The 14,932-nt window shown below is 35.9% G+C and overlaps 1 protein-coding gene across 1 annotated transcript in view; it reads left to right on the forward strand.

Annotated features, from left to right (window-relative positions):
• The window catches only part of HAT1 (histone acetyltransferase 1), a 34,737-nt gene extending 21,012 nt beyond the window's left edge, over positions 1-13,725 (forward strand). Inside the window, exons 9-11 of the mRNA XM_072418332.1 lie at positions 10,017-10,168; positions 11,624-11,740; positions 13,057-13,725. Coding sequence (XP_072274433.1) covers positions 10,017-10,168; positions 11,624-11,740; positions 13,057-13,224 — 437 coding nt within the window. The 3' untranslated portion in view covers positions 13,225-13,725. The remainder of the gene's footprint in view (positions 1-10,016; positions 10,169-11,623; positions 11,741-13,056) is intronic.
• The last annotated feature ends 1,207 nt before the right edge of the window (positions 13,726-14,932 follow it).

The following is a 14,932-nucleotide window of genomic DNA, read 5'->3' on the forward strand; positions in this document are numbered from 1 at the left end:
ACACACACACATACACACCTACCTATATATATCTACCTGCCCTATATTTTTTTGCAACACAATCTGCTACATTTCTTAGATAATACACATTTACACGTTGTAGTGTACTAAATTAAATGTCCTGTGGTTTTCTGGATGCTCTGATGTAGACAAGAATAGGCATAGAACAAGCACCATTGAGGAATTGTTTTATACAGACTGTCCACCAGTATTTTGCTTTTTGTTATGACGTTGACTTAAATAAATGTAGTGTTTTCCAGGTTGAACTAACTAATGACGTAATCTTTCATGCAGACCTAATTCATGGTTGTCAGTTTTGTGGCACGTTCATATATTTTTTTCTTTATCTCTTCCCAAAGCTTACGCAGTATTCCATTGCTGGCTGTGTGGTATAATACTCCATTATACTTAAGTGTTGCTGCCCATAGAACAGTTTAATGTAATTAGAGGGTCTATGGAAGTGTTGTAAAGACTTATTTTGGAAAGAGGTTGAACTTTCTTTAGTGAAGAACGCTGAGAACATTGAAGCTGCTCACTTGGGAACAATGGACTTGTTTCTTGCATAGAAAGAATTCTGAAGCCATGGTTTTTTGCACAGTATATGAAGTGTCTAATTCTACTTATTTCCATTGTATACTTTACCTCTCTTTTTAAACATCAGACGAGTCTCTTGTATTTTGTGAGCAGCTTCTGAAACTGATTCTGATGTGCCCTTTTTTTAATTCTAGTTAACAAAGGTCAGCAATATAAATTGCAATAAGCATACAACGATTTCTGATCCATTAAAGACTCTACTTTATTTGCATGTTCCTTTAAAATGTAGAGAAAACAGTGTTTCGGAAAATAAATTGCGCAGATTTTCTGTTGTTAGTACACTGTTAAACAGCAAGTATAGAGAAATCTCTTTTTTGTATTTATATTCCACTAGAAAAGAATGCAATTGTTTAGGATTTTTGCCCTTTCTACTAGGTTAATACTACTAGGTTAGTTGTGACATTTTAAGCACCAAGACCAACCAGCATTTAGGTATACAATTTACAATTGATCCTTGTGTTAACATTGAATCAAGAGCCAGATTGAGAAGTCAGGTTAATTGGCTTCCCCCAAAACAGACCTTAGACTGTGTTACAGACATATGACTATGGTAGGGACATTAGATTGTGAGCTCCTTTGAGGGACAGCTAGTGACGTCACTATGGACTTTGTACAGCACTGCGTAATATGGTGGCAGTATATAAATATTGTGTAGTAATAATAATAACCTAACACTCGGTTGAGCTCTTAATAATTACTGTGTATGCCATATATATGACTACATTTTTGTATTAAAAATCAAGGGTTCCTTCAGGCTTTAAAGTAGAACAAGGAGAAATAACTGTTTCAGTTCATCCTTAGGAAGACAGTGGCCATAGATATATTTTAATATGATTATATTTCCACTTGCAGCTTACTGACATGGGTCATAGGGAGGTCCCTAAGGGACGGTAAACTCGGCCTGTTTGTTATGAAAGGTTGTTGTTGTTGTTGTAATAAATGTGGTCAGTTCATTGTCAACACAATATCACATTGTCTTCAAAAGTTTTTAGAGGCAGAGCTATTATCTTACTGGTATTAGCTTTGCTGCAAGTCCTTGGCCCTTCAAATGACTAAGCGCTGGAAATTCAACACTTTAGAATTGTGGTGCTATGAAAAAGTGTTGAATGTTCCTTGGATTGAAAGAAATACATATCAGTCACTACTGTAAAGAAAAAAAATCAGTTTGCTCATTGAAAAGACAGATTCTGAAACTGAAGTTGAAATATTTTGGCCACATTATATGAATGCAGGCCATAGTGGAAAAGACTGTCATTCTGCATACTGTTGAAGACAAAATTAGAGGACGGTGGAGGTTGAAATTGTACTCACAGAAGTTCAGTGAAGCAGCCGTTCACAACCCGTCCTGGCTTGGCAAAGTCCATGAAGTCACAAAGAGTCACCCTAGCAAACAAAAACATTGCTTATAAGACCTCTTTATTGAGTTGTTATCCTCTTTGTGTTAATTCTTCATTTGTGCCGCTGGAACAGAAGAGGCATTAAAAAAAAAAAGACCACAACTGTGTCAGCAAACTTTTTTTTTCCTATTGTAGTATTTGCCTCAAGGGCAAATGATTAGGTTTTAACATTGTTTCCATTCACTCTACAATGACTTTTGTGTCACCTTGTGGTATGTAAGAAAAGCAGACTATCTCTAGCTGGTAGACCACAGCAATATTTGCCAAGCGACCAGCATATGTAGTAGCATGAAAAAGATCAGTTGTGGAAAGATAAGCAGCCAATATTCTCCCGTCTGAAATGTATCTGTCATGTTAATCAGGAAAGTCTGTTTTAAGAAAATGTTTTCCAGATTACATTGTAGTTTATTAAACGATTACAGCACTTTGCTTTGAAGTTTTGTAATGTTTTCCGTTTCAGATGGGCCTCATTTTTGTCTATTACTCTGGAGAGTAGCATTTGCTTATGTTCTGAGCAGATAAGATCTGTCCCCCTAACCCTGTGCTTGTAAACATGTATATATTTTACTGTAGACATAGCAAATCTGCCCTCCAGAATAACTTTCTCTAACTGTTCTGCAGCTGAGGAATTATCGTTTTGAACTGTTTTGGCACGTGGTTTGTCAGTCTCTTGCATGCTTTTTCCTTTTCAGTGTTTTGAAATGTGCTCAGAAATAATAAATGCAATATGTATATTTGCACCTATAAAGTAACGGTTTTAAGGGCCGGGAGCAAACTAAGCAGGAGCAGTCGTTTATCATAAACGATCTAGCCAGAGCTTGTAATGCATCCTTCAAGATTTATTGAATTACCACCTAAAAAGAGCCTCCTGCTATGGTTTCATGGCAGTGATGTTCAGAGAGGAGTCTCAGCTTAGCTGGGGTGGTCTTCTTTCTGTAGAACAGATGTTTTTTTGTGTTGCTGATTTCACTAAGTCTTCATTAAATATGTTTTTTTTTTCTTGCAACCACACTCTGTCTGGTTTCCAAAATTCATTTTTTTTTTTCTTTTTTAAAGGTAGACTTTAGTGGTAGAGATACCTGGAACGTTACACTGACCTATGTACCAGAGACTTTTTCTTTCAACTTTCTGGTGGTTCTTTTGTCTGTACATTTATAAACCTAAAAAAAAAAAAATGTATTGCTTGTGCCTTTCTTTTGTTTGTATGGCCATGAGCATATCTTTAAAGTAAAAATTGCTGCCACACAGGTCAGTTTATAATTGATATAATAAAAAAAGTTACACGTAGGTAATGCACTACACTGAGCAGTGCAAAAATTACCCAGCACTTTTGTATGTATTCAGCATGAAAATACCAAATTAAATGTTTTTAACATTTAGTTTAAAAACAGGTTTTTGTTGCATGTATTTTTCCAATGCATGTAAAGCAACACTATCGTCCTTCCTGTAATTGTTACCAGTTTGGGTCTTCCGTCCTTGCTTTTTGGTTTACTGACTTTAAAGCAAATCCCATTATGACAGCCAGTTATGGGTATTTCTATGTATTTATATAGTACCGATATATTACACAGTTCTGTCCCTCTGAGAAGCTTAGAATGTCTGTACCAAAACCTGAAACCAATAAACCCAGCAATATTTTTTTTTGGATGTGGAAGTAAAACTGAAATTTTTGCATGAAACGTCTATAAGTGGAGAGAACTGACTAACTTCATTTTGATCAGTGTCCTGATCAAAATGTAAACCTGTGAACCTAGTGCTGCAAAGCCACAATGCTAACCACTTAGCCGCCATGCTGGCACTTGCAAGAAGGTCATCCTATCAGTGGTAGACCTCATTAGTTCTTGGCACAGATTTATTTTAGCATATTAAATGGAAACTTGTGGACATGGATCAGAGGTTTGAGGAAGCAGAGACTACCCAAGAACCTCACTGCCTTCTGAGCTAAACATTGGCGCTTTATTAAAACTGCAGTTTAGCATGACGCCCAGACATTTTATGAATTAATGCTGGAGCATTGGCCAGGGCCACTACAGCTAACAGTACATTATCCTAGAGTGTAACATTGGATTTCTAATAGGGATTAGGATTTACATATGAACAGATCAGAAGCAAAGGCTACACAAGCAATTAAATCTCTTTACTGCTTGTATATGTAATAGTTTGTTGGCAGTAACTTTATATTTGCAGCGGACTAAAATGAGTGTGCTGCTAATGAGGTAATGGGGAATAAGTAGTTCAATCGTTCAGTAGCAAAGAGTTTGATTGGCTTGCATAGTCTTCAGCCTTAAGGCCTATGTGGGTGATATCTCTGAAACTAGGGGCTCCTAAATGGCAATAAAAGAAATTGTGAAGACTTAGGAGGTATTTCCTAACTCTTTAAAAAAAATTTGCATGTTCAGGTTGTCAGTTTTGATCTTCCCTCCTAATTATAATAAATATCTTTTGAATGAAAAATGTGCACACTGACTTTATCCTGATGTTGCATGCTTCATGCTTGGTGAGTAGGGGAAGCCTTGTGCAGGCAGGAGACTAGAATGTTCACATTGTGGTCTGGTTTTGCAGCCTACTTGTACTATTCCTGAGAGGAACATGGATTCTTCTATTGTTGACTTCATTCTGTAAGAAGCCTGGAAACTGGCACTTTGTGGGGACCAGCAGTGGCAGACTCTACATTTCTCGTTTCACATTTCCACGAGAAAATGGCTCCACATTTGATGTTTAGTCAACAGTTTTGCTTCATTCTTTTCTCTAATAAAAATACAGCCAACATATAACCCATTTAGGCTAAGTCCACACAGACGGTTTCCCAGTGTTTAGATGCCTATGTTTAATCTTCCTTCTCATTCCAATGGGTCAGTCCACACCAGGGCGTCTGTGGGCAACATGTTTTTGAGTATTTAAATTTGTAAACAAACACTTCAGTTAAAACTAATAGGAGCAAGTGTTTGTAAATGTTTCCGTTGAAGACAAATGTAAGTGTACAGGCTGTTGTAAGCGCTTGTAAACACTTCCATTAACACACAATATTCAGATTTGGCTTTTAAATGCCTAGAAACATTTACAAATGCCCATAAATGCATTATGTGCTTTTATAAGCATGTTTAGGCTTGCATTGAAACACCTTTAAATGCTTTTATTAATGCCCATAAACACATTCAAAGGTGCTATGGGCTTTTATAAGCCTTTAAGGAAACAGTCCATGTAGATTACTGACCTCATGAAAAATGTCTGTCCTCACCCACAAACCTCATATGACACCATGGATGTCCGTGCCATAGCAAGTGTTTTTACAGCCATACTGTGATTTTATCAAGAAATTTTGCTTTTCTCATTGCTTTTATTTTTTTATTGTATGGTATTGGTTTCTTGGATGTCATATTTAAAAAAAAAAAAAAAAGAGAAATTTTGCCAAACAATGTTCTTGTTTGGGATCCTATTTATATATTATATTACATCACTTAATATTTTAAGTGAGTGATGTAGATTTATATCAGAAGCACTATGAAGCTCAGTGTATATCTTAAATATAAAGTGTGCTTTATTTTCTAATTTTGTAGTTAAAACTGTAAAATGTTTAAAATGCGTACAGAATATTGTGTGTCCCCCCCCCCCTTAAAAAAAGGTGAACGTGTGCAAAATGTTAGTTTTTCAAACACCTGCATGTCCCCTGTATAATCAGTGCAGGCTGCTCAAATCCTTCCCTTTTGTGAAGAGATCCGTCTGAATGTCTCTTTGTGGCTGTATGCCTCCCTATACTTTTCAGAGTGGGCAGTACCCACACTTCCTGCATCTTGGCCCGTCAGCTGTAAATGTAGGGAGGGAAAGAGCACTCACAAGATCTGCCTGGGCTTTGTTGAAGAGGTAGAATTTTTGAAACGATTAACATGCATGAGCTATTTTTATGCACATTTTAAGTGCTACTTAAGTGTTTATTATATATTTTCCCTGCCCAAAGGGGTGATTGGATGCATTGAAAGTGGAAGGCTAAAGACCTTTGTAGTTTTATGTATGGATTCAATTTTTTTCTGTAAGAAATTGTGTTTTTTTTTTCTTTTGATACTTTTTTTTTTCCATTTGTGTGGAATGTGAAATTCAAACAACATTAGAATGAATAAATATTTGATATATATTTATAGAGATATATATATATTTATAGATATATATATATATATATATATATATATAGAGATAGATAGATATCATACATCTATATGTGTGTATATATACATGTATGTACAGAATATGAAATATTTAGTATAGGGTCCTAAAAATACACTCACGTATGTAGTATGTGCATGTGCAAAAAAACATACCTGCTTATACATCTGCATTGGGCCATCATACGCCCACACACAAGAGATTTTAGTAGAACAGACAAATATGATGAATAAACTTGTATGGAATTTGTATGGGGTGTGTAATGTTCTGATCATTTGGTTGACAAGGAAATGCACGTATGTGTTCTAAAAGAATGTTAGGCATGTCAACAGCATGTCCTGCACCGGATATGTTCGATGTGATATTTTTTTTTTCCTTTCTCCTGCATTAAATGTGTTCGCCAGATGTTGTAAGTCTTACATCCTTAGTATTGTATAACTTTGCCATGATATCCCTGTATGTTGTGAGCAGTTTGGTTAGATACACATGTGAAGTGCCTGTGTCTTTGTTTCATTTGGGATTTATAATGTTGTTAGCTTATCAAAGAAAACCTGCATCAAGCAAACCATAGAATCTGCCGTTTCTAACTGCCAATATTCCAATGAAAGATGGCTGATGACACATAAAGCACACTATAAGAAAGTGCATGCATGGTTTGCAGTGGTATTGGTGTACAATGTTGCAATGCATTATAGATATTTTTTAAGTGCATGCCAGTTTTGCCATCACCCATCTCTCTTTAAATTATTTGTAATAACAATGAGATGGTGTGCAACCCAATGTCAGTGTGACGAAGCATGGACTCACCTGGAACACTGTTGACTGTGTGTTTCCAACCTCCATCTGAAAATGCCCATTACTTGGCTGTCCCCATTCTGAATACTTTAAAACATTAACATTCAGCCTGTAAACCCAGATCTCTTTAGATGTGGAAGTTACATTAGTTTTTTTTTTAGACTTCGTTTTTCCCAGGCAATCCTATTATAGAGGCCACATCCTAAAGAAGTGACAACGCTAGGATTGCTCAATGCATTGATGGTGTTTTATTGTTTCTTGTAAAATACCTGCTCAAAAAAACACATTACATTTGGGCAAATCTGTCGCACTTTTTTTAAGGACCGCAGAAGTATTTTTTATTATTAAACTTTAGGTGGTCAACATAATATTCAGCACTGTACATGACAGACATATACATACTTACCTTAGAACAGGTGATGTCCCTTCTGTAATAATCTGTCCAACCTATCTGATTGTTCCGAGTTTCTGGCAGCAAAGCTAAACTGCTCATGCACAGTATCAGCTTTGTTGCCAGAGAAACATGGCAATCCTGGCTTCCCTTACGTGTGCTGGGAATAAATGAACTCCCTCCTGTTACGTCATCCCGTCATTGCCAGTCAAGATGGCAGAGGATTGTTTCATGGTGGAAGAAAAGGAAGCTAGCCGTGCACAGATAGATGAGATGTTCCAGTTTAATTCTGCTTTAAGAACTTGGACAAACTGCCATTTAGCAGATCTGTCCCAAATTGAAGAAACGTGCTTAAAAAGCTGAGGTTTATATAGGGAAGAGTGGCCAGTGGGTCTGTTTCATATGTGAAAACAAAATATATTTGTATTCCTGTATTACATTTTGTTTATGATTTATATTTACTGTATGAAATTTTGAAAATCACTATGCCCACTGATAATTGTCTGCTACATTTGCACATAAGATTTGTCTTTACTTTCTCTGTCAGGTTAGAAAATAAAAGCAAACCTATAATTGTTTACTGTGACCAACAGATAAATTATTGTTTTTCATTTTGTGTATTTTAAAGTTCCACAACCTAGCAATAGAATTTTAATTTTTTGAAAAAACTTTCTTGTTAAAAGATCTGATTATTTTCTATACATAAAAATATCTGTGTAAAAGATGATTTATTGTAAATGTGTAAAGGTCTGAAATGATCATTGACCTGTTGATGTTCCATGGGGTTAAGGATGCTGTGATTGGCTGAGTGATTTGGCAGTAAAAGGGTACAGGCTACTCAGAACAATTAAATCTTTTTGTTTCCTCCTCTTTGAAATCCTGGGTATTTATGTGCTTACAGTACAATGGAGGGGCTAATGACTATGGATAATGGTAGCCAGGCTGCTTTTCCCAGGCAGCTGTGTCGATTCTTAGGATTAGAAAGCCCTTTACACAGTAAAATAATATAATGTGTAAATGTCTCTATCTATCCATCCACCTCAAAATGACCGTTTGTCTATTTGTATTGATCTTTTCATTAAACAAGGCAGAGTTGGCAAAGTATAATTAACATATGAAAGGGAAAATATACAAGTGTTTAATTTGCTTTTTAGGTTATTAAAATTAAACCCCACATTTCCTTCTGTAACAAAATTGCTTCTTTCCCATGTGCTTACACATTTCATTTAGGTTTATATCTTACTTTTGAATAAAAGGACATTTGCATTCCTTATGTTGCATCTACAATTTTTCTTGACTTTCCAGTTTTGTAAGAAAATACGGTGACTGCTGTAAGGTATATGGTCTGTGGCAAAGTGTTGCAGTCAATTTAGGATGATCACTGTAACCTTTTATTGTACCCATAGACCATATCATTTTGACATGAAGCCCCGATGATTTCAATCATGAAAATCAAATGTCATGAAAACTCTATGCTACATGCATGCTACATTTCAGCTGTAGCAATATCATATACTGCAGTTTTCATACAGGTTTTTTTATGCAGGACTATATATAAATGGGTCGGGTCGGGGGGGGGGGCAGGGCAGGAGAGACACTAAAAGTGCACCAATAGGGAATATATATGGCCAAATGCTCTGTTACAGTTTACTGAATAGCAGATATGCTGACTGGCAGGACATTTAGGGTGTATCTAGTCCTCATGGTCAAGTACCATGGTACTAAACACTTAAGCTAGGTACACACTTGCAAAAATTGTCATTGGAAAACGAACAATTAACGACTGATCAACAATTATTCATGATTATTTTGAATGATCGTATCTTGCACGGATCTGTACAAGCTGAATTGATACGATCATCAAATACAATACACTAATAATGTACACACACTAGATACGATCGTTTGAACGAAGCAGAAAGTGACGTGTACTACTGAAAGTGTACCTCGGAAGCATACATGATCTGAACTGAACAACTGTACACACAATAGATAACGAACGATCGTTGCCCAATCAGATCAGCCAGGATTGTCATTCATTTCCAGTGACAATCCTCGTTCATCGGCCAGTCGTTCACTTTTTTGATAATTATTATCAGACGATCGATCGTTAGACGTTTGTTTCCAACAACAATTATCGCATGTGTGTACGTAGCCTTAGACAAGTACTATACAAGCAATACAGTATATAAATATATATATATATATATATGTGTACATGTATATTTTATTTTTACCTCAGCAGTTGTATTTGTTATATATACTCATGTATTCCAACTTCATTGGATCTGTTTACTTCAAATTTTTCTGTTTCCTTTGCACATCCCTAAATCCCATTGCTGCTTTTGGTCTGGAGGAATTTATGACAGCACAGGTGCTTTGTGATGTGCACTGGGAGTGTGATGCATGCACCTCTTTACATGTAATGAGTATTTATAGATGGCGGCTAAATGGAGCAACAATAAAGTCAAAGACGGGAGTATATTTTGCTGGGGTGGGGGAAATTAAAGCAAATATATTTCTTTACCCTTCATAGAAGAAATTAATGTGTGCTTATAATGATTGCAAAATGTCAGCCTTTCCCTTGCTTAGTTATTGTTGAAATATTGTTAGACACAGAATTATATGGTTGTTTGTAGTTAAAAAAACAGAAATTAAAAGTTTCTTTTTTTTTTCTCTAGCTGAAGATCCATCAGAAAACTTTGTCAGGCTCCGAGACTTTGTTCTTGCAAAGCTTTGCCAGAATCTGCCATGTTTTTCTTCCGAAAAACTTCTTGAAGGGTTCAGTCAAGAAATGGTGACAGAAGCTCAACAGAAACTCAAGATAAATAAGGTACTTTAGCAAGAGCACTGCCTGTGATGACTTTATGAGCACAGTATTACTCTTTACATTGACGTGCTGTTGACTCGGACAAATTCCTAAACCCTCAGCATTTCCCCCTTCTTTCTGACATGAATGCTGCAGACTATTCCATATGATTATCTGGCTTTCATGGGAATTTAGCCGACTTTACTTGAAATGCTGACATATAGTGGGAAAAGCATGAACTTTTGATTCTGATGCAAATATAAATAAACATTATGTACCTTTTTCATTTCCTTAAATGGGTAGAAATATCACTGTGTACATTCTATACCTGCAGGATTTTGTATGGTCTGGGGTAAAAGCTTTCCATATTGATGAGCATTTAAAGACTAAGTATCTATTTGTGCCCCCACCTCCGACAATATTGTACTAACCTGACACATAGTTAATGGGTGATTTTTGCTGTACTCTGTTTGCTTTTATTCAGTATCTTCACTGAATCTCCTGCACTCTTAACTTAACTGACTTTGGTGAAAAGTTTATCAACAGGTTGATGGCATGCATAAGGAACTAGTTAGCTGCAGCACCTAGTTGGGATACAAAACTCCCAACACTGTCAAAAATGTCCACTGTTGCTTGCAGCACATTATCACTGCAAAATGGAAAAAAGAAGCTGGCCATATCTATTGAAAAACCTTGATATTGATATGAATAGGGGGGTTACAGGGTCTTGTTTAGTTACATTGTAACAACGTACTTTGGGCTTGCATATTTTTGCTTAAGACAATACCCACAAACACCTGTCTTTGTGCCTTCATAAATGTTCCTCAAAGTCATCCTTGCTAGAGTTAAAAAATAGTTAAGAATAGCATTGTTGTAGGTACCTGCAAGATCAAAGACATTAAATATTAAAATAATTACTAGCAGCACTCTCTGAGAAGCGTGAAATAGGGTTTATTTATCGAAGGAGTGGAGAAAGGATAGCAAATATTCATGAACTATTGCAAATAAAATGTAACCATGGTCACTTCACTCACTTCACCAATTATGTGCTAGTAAGAATATTTTTTTTTTTAATTTCCTTGCACATTCTTGGGGTATTTTAAGTGAACACTGGTTTACCTTCTTTTCTTATTCTTCACTTTGTAAAGTGAACACCTTCTACTTCTTTAAAAAATCAACCCCAGAGAAGAGGGAAGTGCAACCTGTAGCTAAAGGTATGTAAAACTCTTTCACAAGAGGGTTATGGGCATAAATGCAGGGGTTTGCAACGCATCATCTACTGTGAAAACAAGTACTACCAATCAACCAACCCAAACATTGAGAAACAAACTACTAAATAATTTCCTATGTCCTTAAAACTGAATTTGTTTTGTTAAGGTTTTATTGCTCTTTATGCTAACCTTTTTTTTTATTCTGTTGTGAATAAAGAAAAGAATGTAACATTGTTCTGTTGTATTGTTTGGCTATTTTAATCACTAGCAACATGCAAGGCGTGTTTATGAAATTCTTCGGCTTCGTGCAACAGACATGGGTGATCCTGAAAAATCCAGGGCTTACAGACTAGACATCAAAAAAAGACTTGTTGGCCCATATAAGGTAAAGCTGTATTCTCAATCTCATAGTTTCTTTATTGGAATCCTAATTTGACCTTTTTCTACATTAGAATAACCATTATAACTTGTGTGTGTGTACCTCATAGTGATATATAATTAGGCTACATGGTATTAAAGTCAATAGACTCATGTTGTTTTCCTGTTGTCCAGTAGCATAGAAGCCTATATACTCTTCTTCCCTTCACTGTTAAATAAACACTAATAAATAAATAAAACTACTCATTGTATTTGGTAGTAAACCTCAGAAAGACAGTTCAAGAAAATCTCTGTATTGGTTAAGAAATCTGTGTATCTTACACAAGCCAGTTTGTAGTTTAAAGCCCAATTCCATTGTCTCTTTAACTTACCACACTAAGATAGGCCTAACTCTACAAAAATTGCCACTTTGCATGCGTTTAATATTGATTTGCCTTAAGTTCACAAAAGAATAGGTACAAACACTTACTCTACTCCCTACACCTGGATTTCCCATCTCCATTAAACCAGTCCCGCAGAGCTGATTACCTTCACTGCTCAGCCATTTGCAGTTCTCCGACATCACACACAGTGCAGGGCCATCAGTCGTGTATGGTATGGAAGAGCAACAAGGGACAGCGCATATAGGTAGTGTGTAGAGGAGTAAGGGATAAGTAATTTGTACTTATCCATTTAACCACTATATGTTTGTATTACTTGTATGTTTGTATTACTATTTGTATTTTTAAGCAAGTGTTCCTTTACTTTTAAGTAACAATAAAATCCAGGTACACCTAAATACGTTTTTTAGGGACTTTTCTGACCACCCAGATTATCAAATGGAGGAAAAATTTTTAAATGTATTTGCTAAAACATAGCATTTATTTTGTTACAATTGTAAACAATAAGCATAAACTGGGTTTGAAAAAAACCTTTGGAAATATAAAAAAATTAGGCATTATGATATTTTTATTCATAAATTATAAAAAATGATGTAAAAAAGCAGGTTGTGGCAAAACATATGCACCCTTCAGTTGAATTTGAAGGCTCTGTGTGTCTGATGAAGGGGACTGTGTTTTGTGAAACCTGTTACACAGAGACTCCAATCCAATGATACCACCCTGCTTTGTACTAACAATTGCATGTTACTAAAAATGCATGTGGTTATTTCATCATAAGAGTTCCAATATTTTATTTATTATCACTGACGACAAATTGTAAAAAAGTTCCAATTCTGTTATGCCAGCCATGTTGGCAATCACCTTCTAAAACAACTTCGCCTAATTCCAAAATTTATATCTGCGTTTCCAAATTTTGATGTTGTAACATATTTTGTGTCCACAGAAAAACCAGAGAGAAATGGCAAAGATGAGGAGATGTTTAAAACCAGAGGAGCTTACAAACCAGATGAACCAAATAGATCTGAAAACACAACATGAGCAGCTGGAGGAGAGCTATCAGGAGCTGGTGGGCGAGTACAGAAGAACAGTGGAAAGACTTGCCCAAGTATAGATCTCTTCAGTCTTGTCTCTATTTTACAGCCAGTCATTCTGTTCCATGTAAAGCCCACATAGTACTATTAGAAGTACAGTCACTGCATTACAGACTTTGAATTCAGACGTGTGGCATTCAGTTTAACCTGGTAATGATGACTGTATTGAATTGGCGTTTGCTTCTTAAGCAAAGTTTATAAACCAACACATCATTCAGTCAAAAACACTTTTTGAAGATTGCATTATCTGGAGATGCCTTTGCTTTAAAGGTGCAGAGTTGGCAAAATGTTTTTTTGTTTTTTTTTTGATGAATTTTGTATGATTCAGAGGTTATTACTTCATTACATAGAAAACATTTTCACATGTAAATATACCGTGTACAACTGTACTGCCCCAATAATGTTTACTATAAATACACTTTGGTTTTCTGTGCTTTTCAGCTGTTTTATTTTTCTAGTTGACTAAATTCAAATGTCTGTATGTACTCAGCACTAAAAAAATAAAAAAAGAAGAAAAAGTTTATTGATGCATTTTCATTTTCTTTGTAAAACAGCTTTTCTTTATTATATATTTATAGATAAGGCAAATTATACATACAACAAATTACATGAAATGGTTAATTTACAATACCAAATCACGTAAGAATCCTTGTGTGTTCTAAACCTGGGTGTTTCCTTCAAATGCGCACTACCACAACACGTACACAAAAATGCTGTTCCTTTTAAATATCACCCAATCACATTGAAGAAATGCACATATAGGGGACTTATATTGCAGCGCACCACAATGTATGGGGTAATATGTTGGGGTGTGCTGCATCAGAAAACTCAGCACAGGGGCGTTTCTTGATCCCTTAGCAGGCCATTCAAAAAGAATAGTCTGCTTTAGCACTAGGCACCCACTACTGAACTTTCACTGTCCTTTAGTCCTGATCCTAATGGTCAAAGCTCTTACGAAATTATAGAAGCATAGAGACACCATAGAAAAAAAGCATAGAGATACGTTGTGGGTTGAAAAGTAAATGTGTGGCTTTTCTTCATAAGGGTAATTCACAATATGATGGTACATAATGATACCCTTCCCAGATATCCTAATATGCTAAAAGAAGTAAATGTTCAGTAATCCATAGCAACTGACTCGTAAACTGAAACCTGGTTGTAATGGCTTACTGCAATGAGCACATCCCTAGCTCGTTTGTACTGTACCTAAAAGTACTCATGTCACCATAGGCTTGCAAGTAAAATAAACCCTGCCAGTACAACAATACTTTATATACTGACCTTTCCGGCAAAACTGCATCACTGCTGATCCTTGGCCACTGGAGGTAAGCAACAGCTATGCACTGGGGTGTAAATACTGCTTCTGCCCCATGCCTGGGTTTTGTTTTAATCTATAGATAGCAGCATTTAAACACTCAGGGTAACTAGAAATGTAATTTACTCATCCTCTTGTTTTACACGATGGGTTTGACCCTCCAATAACAGGGTCACTTTAATTCATATTTTAAGATGAAGGAAATATAGCAGCATTTTTCTAACTGACTGTTTGGCATGGTGGTTGTATTCTAACAGAGAGGACATAAAAAATGTCATAGTGGATTGAACAATCAGATTGTAAAGTTCAGATTCTGAATGGCTGATTATGCTCACTCATTTATTAAATAAAATATTTGTGATTGGGGGATTTGTTCATGTTAACCATTGAGATACTTAATGTAATGCCAAAAG

The sequence above is a fragment of the Pyxicephalus adspersus genome, chromosome 7, assembly GCF_032062135.1.
Source record: "Pyxicephalus adspersus chromosome 7, UCB_Pads_2.0, whole genome shotgun sequence".
Taxonomy (NCBI): Eukaryota; Metazoa; Chordata; class Amphibia; order Anura; family Pyxicephalidae; genus Pyxicephalus; species Pyxicephalus adspersus.